Source organism: Zootoca vivipara, chromosome 6 (assembly GCF_963506605.1).
Source record: "Zootoca vivipara chromosome 6, rZooViv1.1, whole genome shotgun sequence".
Classification (NCBI taxonomy): Eukaryota; Metazoa; Chordata; class Lepidosauria; order Squamata; family Lacertidae; genus Zootoca; species Zootoca vivipara.
The window spans coordinates 3,671,129-3,697,499 of record NC_083281.1 but is presented as its reverse complement, the minus strand read 5'-3'; the positions used below and the strand labels follow the sequence as shown (position 1 = coordinate 3,697,499).

At 49.4% G+C, this 26,371-nt stretch overlaps 1 protein-coding gene across 7 annotated transcripts in view; it reads left to right on the top strand.

Moving 5' to 3' along the window:
• PIP5K1C (phosphatidylinositol-4-phosphate 5-kinase type 1 gamma) overlaps positions 1-26,371 on the top strand; it is a 47,904-nt gene that overhangs the window by 11,606 nt on the left and 9,927 nt on the right. For 4 of the 7 annotated variants that reach the window (XR_004692771.2, XR_009557710.1, XR_009557709.1 and 1 more), the window contains exons 2-16: positions 3,910-3,941; positions 5,031-5,123; positions 6,188-6,318; positions 7,564-7,681; positions 7,859-8,011; positions 10,673-10,972; positions 12,653-12,858; positions 14,276-14,359; positions 15,432-15,480; positions 16,737-16,821; positions 18,543-18,704; positions 20,994-21,132; positions 22,043-22,075; positions 24,206-24,316; positions 25,797-25,929. Coding sequence is in view for 3 of the 7 variants with exons in the window: in XM_035118686.2 (XP_034974577.1) it covers positions 3,910-3,941; positions 5,031-5,123; positions 6,188-6,318; positions 7,564-7,681; positions 7,859-8,011; positions 10,673-10,972; positions 12,653-12,858; positions 14,276-14,359; positions 15,432-15,480; positions 16,737-16,821; positions 18,543-18,704; positions 20,994-21,132; positions 22,043-22,075; positions 24,206-24,316; positions 25,797-25,929 (1,829 nt within the window). In the remaining 4 variants the exon portion in view is untranslated. Of the gene's footprint in view, positions 1-3,909; positions 3,942-5,030; positions 5,124-6,187; positions 6,319-7,563; positions 7,682-7,858; positions 8,012-10,672; positions 10,973-12,652; positions 12,859-14,275; positions 14,360-15,431; positions 15,481-16,736; positions 16,822-18,542; positions 18,705-20,993; positions 21,133-22,042; positions 22,076-24,205; positions 25,930-26,371 lie in introns of those variants that run through there. The other 3 variants (XR_009557711.1, XM_060275319.1, XM_035118682.2) reach the window with 2 other exon arrangements.

Here is a 26,371-nt window from a genome sequence, read left to right as displayed (position 1 = left end):
CGTACAACTTCCAGGTCATGTGGCCAGCATGACAAAGCCGCTTCTGGCGAATCAGAGCAGCACATGGAAACGCCGTTTACCTTCCCGCTGTAGCGGTACCTATTTATCTACTTGCACTTTGACGTGCTTTCAAATTGCTAGGTTGGCAGGAGCTGGGACCGAGCAACGGGATTCGAACCGCCGACCTTCTGATCAGCAAGCCCTAGGCTCTGTGGTTTAACCCACAGTGCCACCTGTGTCCCTCCTCCCCCAGTTAGTACTCAACTAATTTTGGTCTCCGTTGCTCTGTCCCTGATCCTGCCAACCTAGCAGTTTGAAAGCACGCCAGTACAAGTAGATAAATAGGTACAGGAAGGTAAACGGTGTTTCCGTGTGCTCTGGTTTCCGTCACGGTGTCCCATTGCGCCAGAAGGCTGCAGGAAGGTAAACGGTGTTTCCGTGTGCTCTGGTTTCCGTCACGGTGTCCCATTGCGCCAGAAGTGGTTTAGTCCCGCTGGCCACATGACCCAGAAAGCTGTCTGTGGACAAACGCCGGCTCCCTTGGCCTGAAAGCGAGATGAGCGTCACAACCCCATAGTTGCCTTTGACAGGACTTAACTATCCATGACATCCTTTACCTTTTCCTTTTTTTACCTTTGCTCAATACCCCATACCTAGTACTCATGAATGGTTTCGCGGGGGGGGGGTGGGGGTGGGGGTGGTTGGATCACAAGGGAAGGGTGAGCTGGGCTGCAAGCAGGTTCTTGTGAACCAGACCCTAGTGTTGATGTAGGACAGGCATAGGCAAACTCCAGATGTTTTGGGACTACAACTCCCATCATTCCTAGCTAACAGGACCAACGGTCAGGGAGGATGGGAGTTGTAGTTCCAAAACATCTGGATGGCCGAGTTTGCCTATGCCTGCTTTAGGACCTGGGAGAGGCCTGTGTTTCAAATCCCCAACGCCCGGTTGGGTGACCTTGGAGAAACAGGCAGTCACTAGTCTCTTTGCCTAGCCTACTTTGCAGGGCTGTTGTGAAGATTGGAAAGGGATTGGTGGGGTGAATGACTTGTGCCACCTTGGAAGGTAGGCAGGATGTAAACGTAGTAAGTAGCTATTTAACGATGAATATCGGTGGCTCCCCTGCCCGGCAGTAGAAGCGCTATAGATAATAATGGTTTCAGGTTAGAGAGGGTGGGCTGACTACCCTTTATCTCACACTTGGAGGAAATGTAGCATCTAAACGTCATAATAATAATCATGGAAGGGGGGAGGCAGGTTCATGTAAGCCACCCTTTGGCAACCGTTAGCCCTCCAGGTGTGTGTGCAGCCGGGCTGCTGGGAATTGCGACGCCCAACATCTAGAGGGCACCCAGATAGTGACAGGCAAGGTGCTTCTTGGTGCAGTCTTGGGAGACGTGAGCAGCGCTCGATAAGCAAGGCTAGGTTGCAATGGCCCTGGCTTTACTGGCTCCACAGCATGGGTAGGCAAACTAAGGCCTGTGGGCCAGATCCGCCCCAATTGCCTCCGGGAATCAGTGTGTTTTTACATGAGTAGAATGTGTCCTTTTATTTAAAATGCATCTCTGGGTTCTTTGTGGGGCATAGGAATTCGTTCATTCCCCCTTCCCAGAAATATAGTCCGGCCCCCCACAAGGTCTGAGGGACAGTGGACCCGCCCCCTGCTGAAAAAGTTTGCTGACCCCTGCTCCACAGCATCCCCCTAACGCCACCCAAGTTAAATGAGCTGTTGTTACTGGCTTTTTCTCTTCCTTTTTGCAGCAGGCCATCTGTCAGCTGGCTTAAGAGATAAGTGCCCCCTTAATGCCCCTGGCAAGTCGCCAGCACAAGGCGTTCCTTTTGGCCCATGTCGCAAATCAGATTTTTGCCGTTGCGCATTTGAAACGCAATAGCGTGTTTGCGTGTGAGGTTCCTTCGTTTGGTCTCGTCCTCCCCATCCCGCCTCCCAGGTTTTTTTAAAAAAAAATAATTATGCTTATCTATGGGTTTTGTCTCTCCCCCTCCCTCTTCGCAACCTGGACTCCGTTCATCCCTGGGGACTTTTTATTAGGTACTTAAATGCGGCAAGGCAAAGCCGATTGTGGTCATTATTGCAAAACTGAAGCTAATCTCCAGTGCTGGAATTTTGACAGTTGGCAGAGAAGGGATTAGCCAGCCCAGTTTCCCTAGAAGCAGTGCGCTCTGCAGTGTGTTTGTTTGTATGTGTTAAAAGGGTTCGGTTTCCACCCCCACCTGCATCATAATGGGTAGTTTTTGGGGTTGTGTAGCTGGGCTTTGGTTTGGGGCAGGGTGGATTTGATTTGAATCAAATTGATTTAAATCACAATTCAAATCTCTCTCTTTTTTTAACCAAAAGACTCATTCTTGCTGGTGTAATCTTAATATCTACAACCAGATGAAGGTTTCATTTTTGGAATAATAAATTTTCAGAGTAGTTTTTACAGTTATATCAAAATTTACTGATTTGGTTATACAGCACTATTAGAAATACATAGACAAATAACTATGAAATTATTGTGAGGTTTAATAAGTTAACTGTTTATATTTGGACAACTTTTGTGCTGTACTTTATTGGAAGGAGAAAAACAATCATTTCCTTAATAACAATTTATTTAACTAAAACAATAGCATTGCCTATGTATCCATGTTTGTTAACTAATGTGGTTAAACAATTTAAAAAACAACAACAACTTAGGCTGAGTTTTAGCACACATGAAAAACTTAAAACAAATCCTTATTTCCTGATGAATAGCCTTTGGACTATAATGTAACTTAAATAGAAAAACTATAGAAAGATTTTTCCTCCAAAAGCATTTTGATTTAAAAATCCAATTTAAATAAAAAATGAATAAATAAAAAATTGAATTATTATTATTTTTTAATCATTGATTTTTATTCACCTTGGTTTGGGGCCAGAAAAAACCCACAGGATGTGCCAAATCCAGCTCCCAGCGTACTCTGCTATGTATAAAAAAGAAAATACCCCTAAAAATCAAGTTCCCAGTCCCTGTGATGAAGATAGTCTTCAAGCCTTTAAAAGTCTGTGGGATGGTTGAATAAGCTTTTCATTGACTGAGTGCATGGCTAGGCTACCTCCCAGACTATTAGAAGTTGGCAGAGGGGAGGGATGTTAAAGACTAATAATTTGCGCTTCAGCACCCCATTTGCACCTGCTCTTCGGCTTGCCTTACAGAACAAACCTTCCTCCCAGCACAGGGCTTATTCATTAGTTGAATCCAGCCATTTAGATGGTTCGAACGGCCAAATGTTTCACCATAATGAGGTGGGGATCGTGGGTTCAAGCTGGAACTTTCCTTTCCTTGACGGACCAGTTTTAAGAACATCGGAAGAGCCCTGCAGCATGTGAATGAGGCCAGAGGGGGTCCTATCTTGCCCAGAATCCTGTCCCCACAGGATGCCCCCTGTGGAAAGCACACGGGCAGGAGCTGAGAGCCACTCTCCCCACCCCACCCTGTGATTCCCAGCATTTGATATTCAGAGGCAGCCTTCCTCTGAGAGAACATAGCCATTACTTCTCTGGGGGGATTCCCCCTCCGGCTCCAATTTGGCACTTTGAGGTCCCCACCTGGTGTATAAGCTGCCTCAGATTGCCTCGATGTGGACTAGGCTCCTGAGCAATGCACATAAGGCATTCTTTTTGCGTTTGCTCGGACGTAAATCCCACTGCGCTTAATCGCAGCAGGTGAAGGAGAATGGAAGGGAAATGTCAATCGGTTTAATTTTGGAGGAAGAAGGGTGGAGTTTTTTTTGGCAATGGGACCAAAGTCCAGGTTCTCTCTGCCATGGTTATGTGGGTCCCTCTCCCCACCTTGCTGGGCTCTGCAGCGGGTACCTGTTGGGGTTCTGAGACATTCCTGCTTACCCTGACTCTCTCCTTCTCTCCTCAGGGCCGGCGATGAGCAAGGCTGTCCTAACAGAGGTGAGCTCAGGTGCTTTCCTTCTGTCCTGAGACTCAGGATAAGCAACAGGGGCCCCACTCTGTGTCCCATCATCATCATCATCCAAGCCAGGGCAGGTGGTTCCAAGAAAGAATCAGGGGCTCCCGGGGGGGGGGGCGTTTCTTGTTCTCTCCATACAGTTTTTGGGAGAGCGATTTGTGGCCTGAGCTCAGCTAAGTGGCTAGCAGTCCCAGAGGCTTCGCTTCTGGATCAGCAGAAGGCGTTTTAAAAAATCATTATTTATTAGATTCAAATACTGGGACCCAGGTGGCGCTGTGGTTAAACCACTGAGCCTAGGGTTTGCTGATCAGAAGGTCGGCGGTTCGAATCCCTGTGACGGGGTGAGCTCCCGTTGCTTGGTCCCAGCTCCTGCCAACCTAGCAGTTCGAAAGCACGTCAAAGTGCAAGTAGATAAATAGGTACCGCTACAGCGGGAAGGTAAATGGCGTTTCCATGTGCTGCTCTGGTTTGCCAGAAGCGGCTTTGTCATGCTGGCCACATGACCTGGAAGCTATACGCCGGCTCCCTCGGCCAATAATGCGAGATGAGCGTGCAACCCCAGAGTCGGTCACGACTGGACCTAATGGTCAGGGGTCCCTTTACCTTTACTGCCCTTCATCAAAGTATCATCAAAGTAATCGCAAGATTAAAAACACAAGATAGAGTCAAACGGCGCTGATAATAGGATGGCTTTTCAATGATCCTTCATTGCTTTGAGGGCCCTGGGGGCAAAGAAGGCAAGGATGTAAAAACTTGGAAAGAACAGTTGAGAGAAAACCCAGAAGGGGATCGTCTAGTTCTCCCATTTCTGTAGGAAACATAGCTTGTAGAGTTGGGAAGGGCCCCCAGGGCTCATCTAGTCCAGCCCCCTGCAATGCAAGAATCTTTTGCCCAAGATGGGGCTCGAGCCGCCAACTCTGAGAACATCACGCTCTACGAACTGAGCTATCTCAGCTGCTGGGGAGTTTGGTTGGCGTCCCGGGAGCTGCCTGCTCTTCCTACATGCCCTGGGGCAGCTTTCCCCCACCTTGGCGATGTTTTGGCTGACCTCGAAATCCTTCCTGCCTCAGGCACCTTCGTTGACAGGGCAGCCGGGGGCCGGCCAGGGGAAGAAGATAGGCCACCGCGGGGTTGATGCATCAGGCGAGACGACCTACAAGAAGGTATCCTTACTCTTTCTTTATATGTTTCCTGCCCTTCACCTAATGTCACCAGGGTGGTTTACAGTGTTAAAACATGGTATTTAAAGCTGCGTTTCTCAAACTTGGTGTCCCCAGCTTTTTGTTGGACTACAACTCCCATCATCCCTAGCGAGCAGGACCGGTGGTTGGGGATGATGGGAGTTGTACTTCAGCCAGGGACCCAAGTTTGAGCCTAGGGCTTGCTGATCAGATGGTCGGCGGTTCGAATCCCTGTGACGGGGTGAGCTCCCGTTGCTTGGTCCCAGCTCCTGCCAACCTAGCAGTTCGAAAGGACGTCAAAATGCAAGTAGATAAATAGGAACCACTACAGCGGGAAAGTAAACGGCGTTTCCATGTGCTGCTCTGGTTCGCCAGAAGCGGCTTTGTCATGCTGGCCACATGACCTGGAAGCTATACGCCGGCTCCCTCGGCCAATAATGCGAGATGAGCGCGCAACCCCAGAGTCGGTCACGACTGGACCTAATGGTCAGGGGTCCCTTTACCTTTACCTTTAAAATATATATGCACCTCAAGGTTAAAGAGGTGTGTCTTCAGCATTCTCCAGAAGCAGTATAATGAAGGTACCAGACACAGCTCTGCGAGGAGGCGGTTCCACAACTTAGGGGCTGCCACAGAGAAGGCCCCGCTCTTGGCCCACCACATACTCACATCCTGAGCCTCTTGAGGGCAGAGGAATTACCAGGACGCCCCCCTCTTGTCGATCTCAGCACCTGAGGGGGCCTGTAGAGAAGGAGGCGATCTTTCAGGTATTTGGGACCCGAGCACGAGCACCTTGAATTGGGCCCTGGAAATGAACTGTCAGCCAGTGCAGCTATTTTGAAACTGGAGATCTAACCCCAGCCAGTGATTTAGCAGCTGCATTTTGGACCAGCTGAAGTTTCAGCCATCTCCCAAGGGCAGCGGTACGGTGCTGGGTTCTCCTGGCAGATAGATGGAGGGGTGAGCCAGAAACAGATGCCCCCACCCCTGCTTGGGGAGATCATGCCATAACCTCCCCCGCCTGCTTTGGCCCTGTCTGTCCTCAGACCACGTCCACCACGCTCAAGGGAGCCATCCAGCTTGGAATCGGCTACACAGTGGGGAACCTGAGCTCCAAGCCCGAGCGGGATGTCTTGATGCAAGATTTCTACGTGGTCGAAAGCATATTCTTCCCCAGGTAAGTTGGCTGCTGGCAAATGGGGGGGGGGAGGCGGCGGAGTGAAGTCCAATTTGGACATGGCTGGAGCGGCGTAGCAGTGAGAGCAAGCCATGGGCCTTATGCTCTCCTAGTCAAGTTCCTGGGGGCTGGGTGTCAGTAGTGGCCGGGGCGGGGGCAGTACGTTCACCATTCCCACCCTGCATGCAAAAAACAGAGTTTTCTGAGCACATGGTAGAAGCAAACCCAGCCCTCTCTCTCTCCAGGCAAACCCTTCCCAGACAGCCAAGGTCACTTGAGGATGTGGATCAGGCATGGCCTAGGGGTAGTACTGAACCCTGTTAGAAATCAGCCAGGTGCCAGGCACGTTTTTTCAGAAGCCGAACATGCTCCGTTTTGAGTGTTACGCTTCTGATTTGAGTGCCACACTTCGGTTTTGAGTGTTCCACTGAGGTCTGTCTGCTTTTGCTATTCATTTTGCATTTTTGTGGCTCTTTTTTGTGTGACTGTATGGAACCCAGTTCAAACTTCGGCCCTCCAGATGTTTTGGACTTCAATTCCCATCATCCCTGACCACTGGTCCTGTTAGCTAGGGATCATGGGGGTTGTAGGCCAAAACATCTGGAGGGCCGCAGTTTGGGGATGCCTGGTTTATTGCTTCCATTTTATGGATCAGTGGTCTCGATAGATAGTAAAATTCATGTTAAATTGCTGTTTTAGGGGGTGTTTTTAAAAGTTTGGAATGGATTAATCCATTTTGTGTTACTTTATATGGGAAAGCGCGCCTTGGTTTTGGAACACTTTGGTTTTGGAATGGACTTCCGGAATGGATTAAGTTTGAGAACCAAGGTACCACTGTACATGAAATTAACAACAACAAACTCTGTTGTATGGAAAATAGCGCCTAGACTTACCTTTATGGTAACTGTAACCTAGGTTTAAGGTGCCATTTGCCCATTAGCTTATAGAAATCTGAGTTTCTAACACTGGTATCGAGGGCTGGGCAGAGAGGGTTGAAGGGCTCCCTGCCTCCCCGCCTGGCCTAATGTTTACCGCCTCTGGGGGTCATTAGGTTTTAAGGACAGACCCGTTTTAAGGACAGGTCTGTTTCTGCCACCTCGGGCTTCCTATAGGAAAGATGGTGACAAACGTTAGCTGGCTCTGCTGCGCTATAACAGAGCTCTGTAGACGGAAACCGTTTCGGGTTAGAGAAGAGAGAGTTTGAGCTGTTCTCTCTTTCTTCTGCTTCTTCCTCCTGTTCCACAGCGAAGGCAGCAACCTCACCCCAGCGCACCACTACCCCGACTTCAGGTTCAAGACATACGCGCCCGTCGCTTTCCGTTACTTTCGAGAGCTGTTCGGCATCCGCCCGGATGACTACTTGGTGAGGACGGCTCCTTTGCCCTATTCCAAAGGGCAAAAAAACCCCCAGGCTCGGGTGTCTTCGCGGTGGGTCTCAGAGGCCCCTCGATTTTGCCTGGCTCTTAGTTGCCATTAATGCCTGCTGCATCCTTAAACGCCTTTTGCCTTCTCTCTCATTCCTCCCCGCCTGCCCGCCCAGTATTCCCTGTGCAACGAGCCCCTGATCGAGCTCTCCAACCCCGGGGCCAGCGGCTCCCTCTTCTACGTCACCAGCGACGACGAGTTCATCATCAAGACTGTCATGCACAAGGAAGCGGAGTTCCTCCAGAAGCTGCTTCCTGGCTACTACATGGTATGTCCCAGCGGAAGACACTCTTGGGGACATTTGTCGCAGGGGCTCAGCGGGAATCCACAGAGATGTAGGGACTCGCTTGGGGCAGATGCCACGGTGCAGTTGGCCGGAGGGGGCAGAACTTAGGGGTGACCCAGAACTAGGAGCAGCGGGACTTCATGCTTGCGGGATCTACGTGGGGCATATGGCTGGGGGTGTTGCTTGGGGTTGATGGGGCGGAGCTTGTTCCAGCTTGTGTCTGTTCTGAGCATGCTCAGCTGGGCTCTTCCATGCTGGACGAGCAGAAATGGCCACCCCCAAACTGTGGCCCTCCAGATGTTTTGACCTACAACTCCCATGATCCCTAGTTAACAGGACCAGTGTTCGGGGAAGATGGGAATTGTATTCCAAAACATCTGGAGGGCCGAGGTTGGGGATGCCTGGCCTAAAAGCAAGCTATGGTGTCACTTCCCTGCAGAGAGCACCCCATGCCCCACTGAGAAGGCCCATTCCTGTGTCACAGAATCATAAGAGCTGGAAGGGACCCCCAAGCACCATCTGTCCCAAACCCCCACCATACAGGAATCTCAACTAAAGCATCCCTGACAGATGGCCACCCAACCTCTGCTTTGAAACCTCCAAGGAAGGAGAGTCCGCCACCTTCCATCCCACTGTCGAACAGCTCTGGCCGTCATAAAGTTCTTCCTGATGTTGAGTCGGAATCTCCTTTCTTGTCACTTGAAGCCATGGGTTTCGGGTCCTACCCTCCAGAGCAGGGGAAGACATGCTTGCTCCATCTCCCTTTAGATCATGGGTAGGCAAACTAAGGCCCAGGGGCCGGATCCAGGCCAATCGCCCTCTAAATCCGGCCCATGGTCAGTCCAGGAATCAGCATGTTTTTACATGAGTAGAATGTGTCCATTTATTTAAAATGCATCTCTGGGTTATTTGCAGGGCATAGGAATTTGTTCTTTTTTTCTCCCCCCCCCCAAAAAAAATATAATCTGGCCCCCCACAAGATCTGAGGGACAGTGGACCAGCCCCCTGCTGAAAAAATTTGCTGACCCCTGATTTAGATATTTGAAGATTGCCCTAATATCTCCTCTCAGTCTCCTCTTTTCCAGCTTAGCATACCCTTCAAAAGGGGAAGAGGAAGGGACACTGAGAAGGGTCTTTTGAGTGCAGCATCCGAATAGATTCATGGGCGGGGGGGGGGGCAGTTCCTGTAATGTCCGAACCGGCACTTTGGGTGGAGCCTCGAAACTAATCAGTAGCCAGGGCAGTCAGGCCAGGAACTAAGGAAGCGAGTGAGGCCCTTGGTCCGCCTCGCTCAGTATTGTCTCACGCTAGTTGGTAGAGCACGAGACTCTTAATCTCAGGGTCATGGGTTCGAGCCCCACGTTGGGCGAAAAGATCTCTCCATTGCAGGGTTTCGAACTCTGTGCCCCTCTGTGCTTCCTTCCAACTCTTGTGGTTCTATGAGTGGCAGCAGACGGCCCTCCAGGATTTCAGGCAGGTTCTCCCCTCCCGGCAGGGATCGAACTCTGGTCCCTCTGCACGCAAAGCCCTGCCCTGCCCCTCTGAGAAGGCTCAGGACAGTTTCTGTGCTGCTGTGTCAGGGACCGTGCTGAGGAGAGGCTGCACTGAGGGAGAACGGTGGGACCCACTCCCTCATCCTTGATCCTAAATCTTCCCAGGAGCAGGAGGACACTGTTGATTTAGAACAGGCGTTTGCAGAGGGGCATAGTTCAGAAGGCAGAAGCTGGGAAGTACTGGATGGGGAACAGCTAGCAGAAGAAACACTAGCAGAGAGAGAGAGTTAACAGATTCACAGTCTCTGGATAGAATCCACCCCCCTTCCCCAAAGTCCCAGAGAGCTCAGAAAGTGTCAGAACAGAAATATTATATAATATATAATATTTCTGTATGCGACAACCACGGCTAGGACTTTATTAGCCCAAAAATGGAAAACTCGGGATTTACCGACGATTGAAGAGTGGCAGACAAAAATGATAGACTATGCGGAACTAGCGAGACTGACTAGCAGGATCCGGAACCAGGGGGAAGCAAGGTACCAAAGAGACTGGAGTAAATTTGTGGACTATATGGAAAAGAACTGTAGAAGTTTAAAGACACTTGCAGGACTGAAATAAATCCTACGAATTGACTTTAAATGGGTGGAATAAAGGAACTGCGAGATAAGAGCTGAATAGAAAACCAAATGAGGGGAGGAAGTCAAGCTCGGCAGAGCAGCGAGAAAGAGAAATTTGGGAAGAATTGTTAAAAAGAAAATTGTGTGTGTTATTTGTTTTTGAATGTTTGTTTGTTTTGTTTAGCGTCTTAAATGTGTTTATTTGGAAAACTCAATAAAATGCTTTATATATATATATAAAAGTGTCAGAACAGAAAACACAGAGGCTCCAGGCTCAGATTGCAAGATGTAGGAGCGACATAGATTAATAGGGATGGAGGGGGAATGAGTTAGCGTTAATTGGGAGCACAGCCATTCTGGTTAGATGCTCGCTGTGTTTATTAAAGAAACTAATTGGTGAGAATTCCCTTTCATTTGATCTGCTCATTTATGGCCACGGGGGAGGAAGCCGATTCCCCAAAGCCTGACATGCTGTGTGTCCTGCTCCTCATTTTTAAATTATTATTATTATTTTAAAAAACCTCCTCTAGAACTTGAACCAGAATCCCCGGACGCTGCTCCCCAAATTCTACGGCCTTTACTGCGTCCAGTCTGGGGGCAAGAACATCCGGGTGGTGGTGATGAACAACATCCTGCCCCGTGTGGTGAAGATGCACCTGAAGTACGACCTGAAGGGCTCGACCTACAAGCGCCGGGCCTCCAAGAAGGAGAAGGAGAAGTCCAGCCCCACCTACAAGGACCTGGACTTCATGCAGGACCTGCCCGACGGGATCATGCTGGACACGGACACCTTCAGCGCTGTGGTCAAGACTCTGCAGAGGGACTGCTTGGTAGGTTGTGCGGGGGGGGGCGCTTTGGTTTAAACCCCTGAGCCTCTTGGGCTTGCCAGTCGGAAGGTCGGCGGTTCAAATCCCCGCGACAACGGGGTGATCTCCCATTGTTCTGTCCCAGCTCCTGCCAACCTAGCACTTTGAAAGCACACCAGTGCAAGTAGATAAATAGGTACCGCTATGGTGGGAAGGTAAACGGCGTTTCTGTGCGCTCTAGTTTCCGCCATGCGTCAGAGGCAGTTCAGTCCTGCTGGCCACATGACCCAGAAAGCTGTCTGTGGACAAACGATGGGTCCCTCAGCCTGAAAGCGAGGTGAGCGCCGCAACCCCATAGTTGCCTTTGACTGGTCTTAACCGTCCAGGGGCCCTTTAGCTTTACCTTGTGCGGAGGCCAGCCAGATCAGGCTGGAAGAACCTCGGACCAGGAGCCGATGATGGCCCCCAGTGTTGAAGCTCCCGAACGATCAACCAGGAGGGAGAGATCATGCCAGTCGGGCATGTGCCTCTACCAGGGTCCTACACGAGAGTAGGACGATCCTAACACTCAGGACCTGTCATGCCCCTTTCTGGCTTTGCTCTGCACCCTTTTCAAGGCTGTTTGCCTCACGGGCAATGTGGGTACCTTATTTGTTCATTTTGCAGTATTTCCAGCCCTCTCTTCCTTGGTTTGCAGTAAAAACGCACAGAGAAAAATGGAAATATTGTTTATTTTATTAATCCATAGATCTCAGGGGGCAGCTCGCAACGTAAAAACGCAACATAAAAACAAGATACAGTGGTACCTTGGTTGTCGAACTTAATCCATTCCAGGAGTCTGTTTGAAAACCAAGGTGTGGCTTCCAGTTGGCTTCAGCAGCTTCCTGCACTCAATTGGAAACCACGTCTGATGTTCGGCTTCCCAAAAGCGTTCGCAAACCGGAACACTCACTTCCGGGTTTGCAGCATTTTGGAGCCAAAACATCTGAGTACCAAGGTGTTTGACAACCAAGGTATGATTGTACACAATAAAAACAAGAGCAACCCCCCCCCCACGAACCAATGAACCCCTCTTCCCTTCCCACAAACACAATTAAAAGAGGTATAAGTTGTTAATCAGCCCAAGGCCTGGTTGAAAAGGAACCTTTTCGACCCTGGTGCCTGAAGGTGTTTAATGAAGGTGCCAGGCGAGTCTCCTTGGGGAGAGCGTTCCACAGATGGGGAGCCAGCGCAGAAAAGACCTGTTGCCACCTTCTGGACCTTTCCTGGAGGAGGCACACAAAGAAGGGCCTCAGATTGTGATATCAAGAGTCCAGGTAGGCCTCAACAGAGGCCCCAAACTTGGCTTATGAGCTGTGTGCAAGCAGGCGAAGACCACCCCACCCCCTGCGTAGAGACTCCTTCTGCCTCCTCCCACTTCCATCCTCACCTGGCCCTGGGAGACGGTGCAGCAAGAGAGGTGGGGTCCACCTGTTCTTCATTCCACAGTCGTGCAGCTTCTCCCGCCTCTGCCTCTCTCGTCTCCCAGCTGCTGCAGCCTACCCCAGATCACTGGTACGTTTTCCACATCAGTCTCCTGATGCCAGCCTCATCGCAACCCGGCCCCTACTCCTTAGCGTCCCACCAGTTCCCGGTCTTGCATGCTTAACTTGTGAAGCAAAACCAGGGCCGTGCCGTTGGTCAAGCCACCCTCTTCCCCCCCAGGTGCTCGAAAGCTTCAAGATAATGGACTACAGCTTGCTTCTGGGGGTGCACAACATGGACCAGCAAGAGCGGGAGCGGCAGGCGGACGGGGCCCAGAGCACCTCCGACGAGAAGCGGCCCATGGGGCAGAAGGCCCTGTACTCTACCGCTATGGAGTCCATCCAGGGCGGAGCCGCCCGCGGGGAGTCCATCGACACAGACGACACGTAAGTGGAGCAGGGAGTGGGGTAGGGTCTGCCTTTGCCCCTCTTCCCTTGCAAGCGCTCTCAGAGCTGCCCACCTTGAAGAAGGTGCTGAGGATTGGCAGGGGGGCACCGCTGCTGTGCCTGGGATGGGGAGAGGCTCATCCTGAACCTAGGGTTGAGCCAACCTGGGCAGGTCAATGGCTACCAGCCATTATTATTATGATTACTACTATTTATTAATTGCTTATACTCTGTCCATCTGTCTGGGTTGTAACAGCAACGACAACAACTTATTACTAAATAATGATAATGATAATAATAATAATAATAATAATAATAATAATAATAATAATAATAAATTATTATTAATGCCCATCCATCTGACTGGGTTGCCCCAGCCACTCTGGGCAGCTTCCTACAAAATATTAAAAGCACAACAAAACATCAAACATTAAAAAGCTTCCCTATACAGGGCTGCCTGTAGTTGCTCATCTCCTTGACATCTGATGGGAGGGCGCTACCACCTAGAAGGCCCTCTGCCTGATTCCTTGTAATTTCACTGCTTGCAGTGAGGGAACTGCCAGAAGGCCCTCGGAGAGGGACCTCTGTGTCTGGGCTGGACGATGGGGGGTGCTCCTTCAGGTATACAGACGCTCCGAAGCCGTTTAGAGCAGTGTTTCCCAACCTTGTGCCTCCAGCTGTTTTTGGACTACAATTCCCATCATTCCTGACCACTGGTCTTGCTAGCTAGGGATGATGGGAGTTGTAGTCCAAAAACAGCTGGAGGCACAAGGTTGGGAAACACTGGTTTAGAGCTTTAAAGGTCAGCACCAACACTTTGAATTGTGCTCGGGAATGTACTGGGAGCCAATGTAGTCTAGCTGCCGCATTCTGGATTAATTGCAGTTTCTGAGTCACCTCCACAGGTAGCCCCATGGAGAGCACATGGCAGTAGTCCAAGCGGGAGATAACCAGAGCATGTCCCACTCTGTCCAGACAGTCCGTGGGCAGGGAGAGACTCAGCCTGCGTACCAAATGGAGCTGCTAGGCAGTTGCCCTGGACACAGAATTGACCTGTGCCTCCATGGACAGCTGTAAGTCCAAAATGACTCCCAGGCTGTGCACCTGGTCCTTCGGGCGCACAGTTACAGAACCAGGGAGTCCCCCTTTCCCCCAGAAACAGTACTTTTGTCAAGATTCAGCCTCAATCCGCCTTCTACCTTCCAACTGCCTCCAGACACTCACACAGGACATTCACTGCCTTTGCTGGTTCTGATTTAAAGGAGAGGTAGAGCTGGGTATCACCCACCTGTTAGAGAACCCCCACCCCAAACCCCCTCATGATCTTCATTATAAATGAACAAAGCATTGAGCGTGTTTCTGGTTGCAGCCGGTGGATGTTGACAGGTCTGGTCTCTCTCTATTTCCTCTCTCTCAGAATGGGTGGCATTCCAGCCGTGAACGGCAAAGGCGAGCACCTTCTCCTCCACGTGGGGATCATTGATATCCTCCAGTCTTACAGGTAGGCATGTTCCCTCCATGTTCCCTCCGTTTGTGGGCTGTGAAAATAAGTTGGGCAACCACGTAGCTTGCGATCTCGGAGCCCCACGTTGGTCAAAAAGATTCCTGTGTTTCAGGGCGTTGGACTAGAACGGTTCCTTCCAACTCTACAATGTTATCATTCTGTGCAGCCTCCCTCCTGAGTTCTCTCTCCACTGGGGTTCTGTGCATCCCCCCCCCCCAATGATTCTTGGCTCCAAAACTGTCTGTTGTTTGGGACCATCGTACTCAATGGTCAGCTCTGAGCCCTAAACTCTGGCGACTCACGCCAATGTAAAGAAAACCCGACAAAAAATTGAATCGAAACCCAAACACTTGCAAAGTATTAGAAACCCAATGGGTTTCTTTTCCTGCCGAAAGGGCAAAGGGCATTCCCCCACAAAAATGCCAACGGAGAGCAAGAATATAGATTTAAGCGGCAGCATCACCTCACCAGGGTCCCAGGCAAGGCCCGGTGGCAAAGTTATTGCCCTTTGTTGGTTACCAGCACAGTTTCTGCCCCAGATTTGCAACCCAAAGGTTCCCCAGGGAGGTTGTACATTCGTAAAAACATCTCAGCGTTTGTTTCTGCATATCCGCCTGCCCATTACCCCAAAATTCACTTATCCGAACATACATTATTATGTCCTAACCTCACCGCACGCACAGCTGATTCAGATATCCAGACAGCCAGAGTTTTGCCCACTTCGTTACTTGTTTGCGCTTTGCTGGTCAACAGCAGCAGTTTGGGGGCAGAAGCCACGGAGGGGGCATTGAGAGAGATAAGACAAATCAAGCTTCCAGGGGCGGGGGGGGGGGATCGGGCAGATTGGGTTTTCCTTTGCCCCTCTCTCGCCAATTGGCTGCAGCAGCTGTTTCGGGAAGAAACAATGGCCGGCTGCAGTGGCGGGGAGAGATAATGGATTAAAAAATGTTCCCTTTGGAGATAATAGAAACGGACGCTTTCCTGGGAACGCATTGTGTTTGGTAAGCTGGACTTGTGTGTGTCCCCCCCCCCCAATTTCCCACACTCCTTTCTTCCTTTCGCAACCCAGATTCATCAAGAAGCTGGAGCACACGTGGAAGGCTCTCGTCCACGACGGGGTGAGTTTCGGCCCAACAGGCTGCTCGGTTCGCAGAGCTTCTTGAGCTGTGTTTTATTTTAAGAGTTTAAAAACTGCTCCCAGCAGCCACTGCCTCAGAAGGGGCATACCGTATTTTTCTGTGTATAAGCCGAGGTTATTTTATTAAAAAATAATGCTAAAATTTGGGGGGTCGTCTTATAAACTGATAGTGGAGAGGTGGGATGGGAGATTGTTGGTTGCCGCGAGCAGGAGATTGTCAGCGCTGTTTTTGCGGGTGATGGGTGGGTGCGGAAAAGTCCGCTGGCTCTTGGCTGCTGCGGCAATTGGGCAGGCGATTGGCTGTGGCGGTCCTACGAGTGAGCGATTTTCAGAAACCCCCTTCCAAAATAGCTCAGCAACTCTGGGCATTCCCCCCCCCCTTGCATTTTCTCAATTTGGAGCAATGCTCCTGGAAGCAAGGGGCTGGAAACCACAGGAGGGGGAGAGTTCCTCTTGGGCTCGGATCCTGCTTGCGGGCTTCTGTCAGAAGCGAGCCAGCAATGAATGACAAGGAGGAAATAAGAAACAGGATCTGCACACAAGTGCCAGGCCTAATGAGCAGAGCAACTCTTATTTGGTAGGTCCTGCCGCCTATCATGGAGATGTGCATTTTTAAAGCAGTTCTAATTGTTGTATATATGTGTGTGTATGTTTGTACACACCATGTACATGGAAGATAAAGGTGATACAGTCGTACCTTGATTTTTTGGAACAGCTTAGTTCTCAAACGTTTTGGCTTTGGTTTTTGAATGTTTTGGAAGTCGAACGGGCTTCCGGAACGGATTCCGTTCGACTTCCAAGGTACGACTAAATAAATAAAAGCAAATAAATACGTAAATGCTCTTCGTTTCTTTTTCTTTTAATTTCTTTGTAACGTTGCATTTAATTCCTTTTTATAAGGGAGAAAGTTGTAAGCCGATTAGAATTTCTCTCTTTTTATTTTGGAAATGTGAAGCAAATACAGAAATCATCTAAATGAGTGATGTAACTAAATAAATAACCAATCCGAGATGATAATGAAACGGCCGCCTGCCAAAATCAAAACAGGAAGCTTTAATCAGGAGTGCAATTAGGCGGGCACCGGAAGCAAACCTCACCCCTACGAAAAAAGCATTTGATTTATAGCTTTGCAAAGGTGAATTGCAGCAGCGACTTGACTCTGGTTTCCTTCTGCCTCGGAGGCTCAGCTGGGAATTGCGGATAATGACTCCTCCATCTCCCTCCCTGTTTCCCTAGGACACAGTGTCTGTCCACAGGCCCAGCTTCTATGCAGAGAGGTTCTTCAAATTCATGACCAACACGGTGTTCAGGAAGAGTACCTGTAAGTGTGTGTGTGTGTGTGTGTGTGTGGTCTGTTTGTTTGCTTTTGTTGGGGAGAAAAACTCTGCGAGCCGAAACTGACTTTGCATCTCCTCCCCGTTCCCTTTGGGGTTACAAATGCTAGGAGATTGCTCTTTTTGCATTTATTACATTTGCATTGTTCCTTGGCCCCACCGCCCCCAGGTATTTCAAGGGCAGTATGCATTATTTTTATTGCGAAAGTGATTTCACATTAAAAACATACGTACAGTCATACCAGGGGTTACAGACGCTTTAGGTTGCGTCTTTTCGGGTTGCACCCCTCGCCGAACTCGGAAGTACCAGAACGGGTTACTTCTGGGTTTATGCGCATAAGCACTAAAGCGTGCTTTGCGCAGAAGCGCCGAATCGCAACCCACACTTGCGCAGACACGGCGCTGCGGGTTGCGAACGTGCCTCCCGCACAGATCATGTTCGCAACCTGAGCGTCGACTCTATATCCATTCAGGTAGGTAGCCATGTTGGTCTGACACAGTCAAAATACCGGGTATATAAAAAAATAAAAAAAAATGTCCAGTAGCACCTTAGAGACCAACTACATTTGTTCTGGGTATAAGCTTTCGTGTGCATGCACACTTCTTCAGATATACTGAAACAGAAGTCGCCCAGACCTTTACATATAGTGGGAGGGTGGGGTGGGGTTTTTCTCAGGAGGGTAGTAGGAGATGGGTGATTGACTCAATGGGTATGGTAAACCTGTTGACGTCCTACAGGGAAAAAGCAAGGGATAGTATGCAGATGATTAGCTTATGTAATGAGACAGGAATCCAATATCCAACTTGTCACTAAACTGAAAACTCTGGAGAGACCTGGTCTTAACAGAGATATTGGATTCCTGTCTCATCCTATATAATAATATGCAAGTGTCTCTGCGTCCAAGTTTCCCGTGTGTCCCTGGGGTACTGCGCATGTGCCCCAGGGACACAGGGATTGGACAGCAGAGACTGCACGCCCGCACTTCCCCCCCCTACCTCCTCCAACCGCCACTCCCGGCCGGACACCGCCTCACTGCAGGGCACGTCAGGGAAGCGAGGGTGGAGGCCGGCGTAGACCTCCTCCTCACAACCCTCCCTGGCCCGTAAGAGGAGCGGCGGGAGGCCGCGAAGCAGCGGCGGCGAGGTAGGCATTTGTGTCCCGCGTCCTTCCTGTCGGCGGCTGGGGGGCAGGAACGGAGGAGGAGAAAGCAGCGCTTTCCTAAACTTCCCTAAACAGGGCTGCCTTCAGATATCTTCTAAAAGTCAGATAGTTGTTTATTTCCTTGACATCTGGTGGGAGCCAAGAGGGCATTCCACAGGACGGCTGCCACCACCGAGAAGGCCCTCTGCCTGGTTCCCTGCAACCTCACTTCTTGCAGGGAGGGAAGGCCCTCCAGATGTTTTTGACCTGCAACTCCCATGATCGCTAGCTAGCAGGACCAGTGTTCAGGGATTATGGGAATTGTAGTCTCAAAACATCTGGAGGGCCGAGGTTGAGGAAGCCTGGCCTAGATGCTAGATTGAACCACGTAGGTCTCCAGACATGCAAGTCTTACCTTTTGACAATAAGTGTCTGCTGTGTGCATTCCTTTGGCTGGGAAACGCTTTTGACACAAGCCAGGGGATCTGTCCCTGCCCGTCTTTCCTCTCCAAACGCTGAGCCAAACTGACGTTGCTGTTGCTCTCCATCTCCTCCCCCCAATTGCAGCTCTGAGGGTCTCTCCCTCGAAGAAAGGGCGGAGTGCCTTGCTAGCCGTCAAGCCCTCTGGCCCTCTGGCCGCCTTTTCGGCAAGCCAGCTCCCCTCGGAGAAGGACGAAGCCCAGTACGACCTCCGAGGGGCCAGGAGCTACCCCACCCTAGATGACGAAGGTAATGCACATCACCTGCCGGCCCCCCTCCTCCCCTCGCCTGCGGCCATTCCTTAGCAGTTGACCTCCTCTCTGGCACCCCCACACCCTTTAGTGCGTATAGCGTGTGTCTTCTTTAAAAAATATTTTTTATTTTCAATTTTTCTAATAATAACATTTTTCTTATACATAGAAATGCAATCCGAATTTACATGGATTGAGTTCCCCCCCCTCCCGGTTTCCAATTTTCGCTTTATAATTTTCATTGCATCTAATTATTTTTCCACTTAATTTCCAATTATTTTCACATCATAATTCTACCTTCAGTTCATAAATGCTGCAACAGTCCTGTTTCCACGTTCTTACAGTGTCCTTTAAAATAATCTATAAAGTTTTTCCAATCTTGATTAAATTTTCCTCCATCTTGGTGCCTGTTCTTCACGGTTGGTTTTGCCATTTCGGCAGAGCCTATCATCTTAGTCCTCCATTTTTCTTTCCTTGGCATGGTTTCATCTTTCCACTTCTGGGCAAGTGACATTCTAGCAGCTGTGGTTGCATACATAAATAATCGCTTTTGCTTCCTTGGTACGTCATTTAATATTCCTAGTAAAAAGGCCTCTGGGCTTTTAAAGAAATGTATTTTTGAACATCTTTTTCATTTCATTATATATCATTTCCCAGAAGCCCTTTACCTTTTTACATGTCCACCACATATGGGAAAAGTACCTTCTTTTCTATTACATTTGCAACACAACTTAGATGAGTTTTTATACATCTTAGCAAGCTTTACAGGTGTTAAAACACCATCTATACATCATTTTCATACAGTTTTCTTTTAATGAGCTGCAGGCTGTCAATTTTAATTTATCTTTTCACAGCTTTTACCATGATTCAAGTGGTATATTATACCCTATATCTTGTGCCCAGTGTAGCATTACAGTGGTACCTCTAGTTATGAACTTAATTCATTCCGGAGGTCCGTTCTTAACCTGAAACTGTTCTTAACTAGAGGCGTGCTTTTGCTAATGGGGCCTCCTGCTGCCGCTGTGCTGCCGGCACACGATTTCCATTCTCATCCTGGGGCAAAGTTCTCAACTCTGGGTAACTCTTCCAGGTTAGTGGAGTTTGTAACCTTAGGCGTTTGTAACTCGAGGTACCACTGTACTGGCAAATAGTGTGTCTCAAAATAGCAGTACCATCCCACAAATATTTTTCTTCTCTCCCTCCTCCAATTTTCTTACTGTGCTGTTGCAGGTGCTAACGTTGCCCAGAATAGGGAGGAAGGTAAGAATCCTCTTTCCGACACCCTCTCTGATTAGCTTAGTAGAAAGTTGTCCTGGAAGAAGTTGAGGTGTCCCTTCTCTGTTCTGGGGCCCAGAGGTGGTGGTTGTGCTTATGAATGAATTCGTGGCTGAACCAGAACCAGGCTTCCAGCTTTGGCTACCTCTCTGTGTGAGGGGATTTTGATAACTCGCTTGCACCCCAGCTTCTTCCCGGGAACCTCCCTGCAGCGAGGGGGCTGCTCAACTCCCCACAGAACAACTTCCTGCCCCTGGTGAGACCGATGTCTTCTCCGGAAAGGGGAGAGAACAGCTGTGCTGTCACTTTCACCCTGAGTAGGACTCTGTTTCCCTTGTGTTGTTAGAGTGTGGCTGTGCAGACGTGTGTGTTTGTGTGTGTAGCCAGCACTCATGCCAATAGCATCTAGATCTAGGGAAGTAATAGTACCACTGTATTCTGCTCTGGTCAGACCTCACCTGGAGTACTGTGTCCAGTTCTGGGCACCACAGTTCAAGAAGGATACTGACAAGCTGGAACGTGTCCAGAAGAGGGCAACCAAAATGGTCAAAGGCCTGGAAACGATGCCTTATGAGGAACGGCTTAGGGAGCTGGGTATGTTTAGCCTGGAGAAGAGAAGGTTAAGGGGTGATATGATAGCCATGTTCAAATTTATAAAAGGATGTCATATGGAGGAGGGAGAAAGGTTGTTTTCTGCTGCTCCAGAGAAGCGGACACGGAGTAATGGATTCAAACTACAAGAAAGAAGATTAAACTTAAACATTAGGAAGAACTTCCTGACAGTAAGAGCTGTTCGGCAGTGGAATTTGCTACCAAGGAGTGTGGTGGAGTCTCCTTTGGAGGTCTTTAAGCAGAGGCTTGACAGGCATATGTCAAGAATGCTTTGATGGTGTTTCCTGCTCGGCAGGGGGTTGGACTGGATGACCCTTGTGGTCTCTTCCAACTCTGATTCTATGATTCAATGAACCTACGGCAGCTAAAAATGTCCTCTCCTTTGTCTCTGCCACGACAGGCCGGCCAGACCTGCTCCCTTGCACCCCTCCGTCCTTTGAAGAAGCCACCACCGCCTCCATCGCCACTACCCTCTCGTCCACCTCTCTTTCCGTCCCCGAGAGGTCTCCTTCCGAGTCCTCGGAACAGCCCAGGTACAGGTAAGAGCAACTAGGCGCTTCTCTCTATAAGCTTTTTTCAGATTCCGGGTGGTTTTTGATCACTGTCTTTTTGAGCGGGACTTCAAGAGACAGCAAACAGGCTGATGTTAACGGGTCTCGTTGATGTAACTGCCTTTGCGGGAAAACAGGGCTCATGGCGCATTGGTGCAATACAGAAGAGGGATGTTGAAAGTCTCTTAAGGCAGAGGGCCTTTTCGGCGGTGGCACCCGCCCTGTGGAATGCCCTCCCACCAGATGTCAAGGAAATAAACAATTACCTGACTTTTAGAAGACATCTGAAGGCAACCCTGTTTAGGGAAGTTTTTAATGTTGGATGTTTGATTGTGTTTTTAATATTCTGTTGGGAGCCACCCAGAGAGGCTGGGGAAACCCAGTCAGATGGGCGGGCCATAAATAATAAATTACTATTATCTTAAGTAAATAAGTATGTGTGCATAGAAGTTAAAAGTTGGAAGGGATCCTGATGATCAATTACGGTAGTACCGTGTTTCCCAAAGTGCGGCTTCTGAAATGTTTTGGAAGTCGAATGGATTTCCAGAACAGCTTCCGTTAGGCTTCCAAGGTATTACTTTATGTAGGTGTTAATCACCTGCTTCATTCTGTATAAACTGATGCCAAACATTGTCCTATGTATCCAAATGAAGTCTACATCTGTAAGCCGCCCATCCGTATGTTGCTAAGCGTTGTCATATTCCCAGTCCGTCAATTAATGGGGATAATATTTTTAATTCTTCCAATTCATCAACATCGGTTTCTTGGCCGCCATTAGGGCGCGTAGAGTCCATTGCCGTTGTCCTATTGTTCACTTCCGAACAATAGGTATATAGATCAAAAGAATATTCAATGCTGAAAGTTTTAGCTTTTTCATGCCCTGCTTGTTCCTTCACAGGCGGCGTACACAGTCCTCAGGACATGACGGGAGGTGAGTCGAGTGCTTCTGCTCTAATGGTTTGTGTCTCCCAGGAGCGGGTCACAGCCTGTGGTCTAAACCACCGAGCCTCTTTGGCTTGCCGATCAGAAGGTCAGCGGTTCGAGCTCCTGTTGTTCTGTCCCAGCTCCTGATAACCTTGCATTCAAAAGCAGGCCAGCGCAAGTAGATGAATAGGTACCACTGTGGCGGGAAGGTAAACAGCATTTCTGTGCACTCTGGTTTCCATCATGGTGTCCCATTGCACCAGAAGCGGTTTAGTTCTGCTGGCCACATGACCCAGAAAGCTATCTGCGGACAAACGCTGGCTCTCTCGGCCTGAAAGCGAGATGAGTGCTGCAACCCTATAGTTGCCTTTCACTGGACTCAACCATCATGTGGTCCTTTACCTTACCTAGATCAGGCATAGGCAAACTGCGGCCCTCCAGATGTTTGGGACTACAGTTCCCATCATCCCTGACCACTGGGCCTGTTAGATAGGGATGGTAGGAATTGTTGTCCCAGCCATCTGGAGGGCCGGAGTTTGCCTATGCCTGACCTAGATCTCAGTGCCCCAGGCCTAATAACATGCTTAATAAATTGCAGCCAGTGATCTGGGGACCCAGGGTTCAAATCCCCACTCAGCTAGGAAGCGCACAGGGCTGTTGTGAGGATGGATTGGGGAGGAGAACTGTGTGCACCACTAGGTGGGAATGCCCCATGACCCGAAACCCTGGAGAGTCGCTGCTGCCAGTCAGTGTAGAATCATAGAATCGTAGAGTTGGAAGAGACCACAAGGGCCATCCAGTCCAACCCCCTGCCGAGCAGGAAACACCATCAAAGCATTCTTGACATATGCCTGTTAAGCCTCTGCTTAAAGACCTCCAAAGAAGGAGACTCCACCACACTCCTTGGCAGCAAATTCCATTGCCGAACAGCTCTTACTGTCAGGAAGTTCTTCCTAATGTTTAGTGTAGGCAGTACTACATTCCTGGCGGCTCCATCCGAAAGGTTCAACAGAAGGAAAATTTCCTCCTGGAGACCCACTGCCCAGAGACCGCTTACAGTTTAATAAGATTCGGGACAGATCAAAGAAAGTCCTGTTCCGGTAGTTGGAACTATGGAACTCCCTGCCACAGGAGGCAGTGAATGGCCACCATCTTGGGTAGTTTTCAATTGATGGAGGAGGAGGAGGAAACAGTAGGAACCTGAAACCCAAATGGGCTTCTGGGTGCCCTTGCGCTTCATCACCTGGCTGTGAGTCGCGAAGGCCATTTCCACCTGGCCTAGGGGGTGGGGCCCAGACTCACTCAGCTCTACTAAAGAGGCTCCTGGTAGGACCAGAGGGACATTGCTAGGCCTGACAGCAAATCCGAAAGCCCTAAATGGCCTTGGTCCAGTATACCTGAAGGAGCGTCTCCACCCCCATCGTTCTGCCTGGACACTGAGGTCCAACGCCGAGGGCCTTCTCGGTGGTGGCGCCTGCCCTGTGGAACGCCCTCACATCAGATGTCAAAGAGAAAAACAACTACCAGACTTTTAGAAGACATCTGAAGGCAGCCCTGTTTAGGGAAGCTTTTAATGTTTTATTTTAATATTCTGGTGGCAGCCGCCCAGAGTGGCTGGGGGAACCCAGCCCAGATGGGCGGGGTATAAATAAAAAAATATTATTATTAATTATTTGATTCTTTTGCCCCATCTTCTTGCGCCTGCCAAACAGCCGTGTCACGCTTAAGATAATATTTCATTTCCTTGTTAATTATGCTATTTTATATGTGCATTTTATATTTGACTTCACTTAGTAATGTTTTCTTTGGAAATGTTTAAGTTGGGGGGTTTTATTGTTAACTTTTTTGTGTTAAATATGTATTATGCAGTTGATCACCTTTGTAATGTTTTATTTTGAGAACTTTTAAGGTAGTATTTTAGTTTCCTGTTAGTTACGTTACTTTGTATGTTTTGTATTTGACTTTCTTTGGAAACGTTTGTTTTTGGATTGTTTTGTTGATGTTTTAATATGCTGTAAACCGCTTTGAGGTTTTTCTTAAAAGTATAAAGTGGTACAGAAATGAAAATAATAATAATAATAATAATAATAATAATAATAATAATAATAATAATACCTTTCCTCCCACACACCCGCAGGTCTCGCGAACAGCTCCGGGCGGAAGACGACCTCCAGCAAATCACGGTGGAACTGAAACCCAAGTGTGATGTCGAGATCGTGGTCCCAGACATGGCTGCTGCAGGGTCAGGGCAAGTTGCTGCGCTGGGATGCATGCGAAAGCTTTCTGGGCACATGGAGGGGGTGGGGAGAGGACCTGCTCTGGATGCAGGAAGCGTCTCATGTCCCAATTCCTTGGTGTTTCCCTGTTGTAAGGGTCAGGAGGGTGCTGGCCAAACCGAATCGCGTCCAGGGTGGCAATGGGTCTGGAAACCCATAAAAGACCACAGGGAGAGAGTTCGGTTTCTGTTGGAGGGCCCCCTCTGTCATGGAATTCTACTCAATGTCGATCCCAGCGTATAGCTAATGGTAAAGGTAAAAGGACCCGTGACAGTTAAGCCCAGTCGCGAACGAATCTGGGGTTGTGGCACTCATCTCGCTTTACTGGCCGAGGGAGCCAGCGTTTGTCCACAGACAGTTTTTCATGTGGCCAGCAGGACTAAGCCGCTTCTGGCGAAACCAGAGCAGCGCACAGAAACGCCGTTCTATCTTCCCGCCGGAGCAGTACCTATTTATCTACATGCAGTTTTGACGTGCTTTTGAACGTATAGCTAGCAGAGTAGAAACAAGACATTGCAGGATTCCTATAAAAATAATACCAGAGGCAGTTACTATTTCACCGAGCAGAGATTTACTGCTACTGGAAGGCAAATAAATGAGCATAATGGTCATAAATCCAGTGCATTCAGTATTGGCGCTACCCATAAGAAATCCAGTTGCAGCCGACTTAACTTAAACTTGCAAGAGCTTGTAACAAGTCTAAACCTTAACACTCTAGTATACTGTGTACAGAACACCACACCAGAAGGAAAAGAGAGAAAGTGAAACCCAGGCTCCTTCTGGCCTTACTTTTATAGTCAGCATGACCTTGACAGAAGAGACAACAGGACCAGTTTAAGTCTGCTGGGCTCAGCTTCTCTGAAGGTATAACCCAAACATCACGAACCTTCTGCTTGTTTCTTTCACACAAAGAAGCTTCCAGGACCCTCTTGAATTAATTGGAAGAGGAAAGATCTCTACACATCAGATCAATACATTCTGCACTACATTTTTGGGGTGGGGTGGGTTTAAGGCTAGCCAAGCTAAAAAACAACACAAAGGCTGCTTCTCTCTTTGATGGGCAAGCTTTCTATTTGCGGGAGTTACGTTTTTGTAATGCATGCAAAACGTCCCAGGGGAGCGTTCAAAAAGCCTCTGTCCCTTTGCAGCCCCCATGCTAGAGCACGGGTTGAGCAGGCTCTGTTGACAGGTGGGCAGGCACTTGGTTTTGGGCAGGGGCCAAGCTCAGTTTTGCAAGCAAAATGGCCCTGAACCAGTCCCCAGACTGCTGCTGCCTGTCAGTGTAAACAGTGCTGGGCTAGGTCGACCCAGTGGCCTGACTGTGCGGCCTTGCGGTTTTGACAAAACCACCATGAGGGGTTGCAGTGGGGGGTGGGGTGGGTGCTGTTCCTGCAAGCAAATAGCCCAGACCCAAACTTTCCATACCCTCTCACCGTCTGCTCTTTTTTCCAGGGAGGCGACCTCTCTGGCTTGCGCCACAGTGCTGTCGAAGGCGCCCACAGAGGTGGAGACAGCCAGCCAGGCCTCCGAACCCGCCAGCCAAGCTTCGGACGAGGAGGACCTCCCTGTCCCGGATATATATTTTGTAAGTTCCATTTTATAAATAAACGAACGGAAATTGCGGGGGTCAGAAAAGCGTTCGGCTTCGCTGTGCCTCCTCTCTCTCTTTTTCTTTCCCCCTCGAGTTCATAAAAACGCCAGCCGGACTGTGGCTCGGGGGCACAGCGTCTGTTTTTTGGGAGGCAGAAGGTCCCGGGTTCAAATTCCTGGCACGTCCCGGGCTCAAAACTCCAGAGAGCTGCTTGTGTACAATATTGACCTCTACAGAAAGCACTTTCCTTTCCTGGTGCTCCCTTTCAAGCCAGTGCTTTATTCGGAACCATGAGGACTAGGATGTTAGCTTTCGCTCAAAATAAAAGTACATAGCTCAGCAGTATAGCGTCTGCTTCCCACACAGAAGGCCCCAGGTTCAGAGTCTGCAGGCATCTCCAGGAAGGGGTGCTGCCTAAAACCCCCGAGAGCTGCTA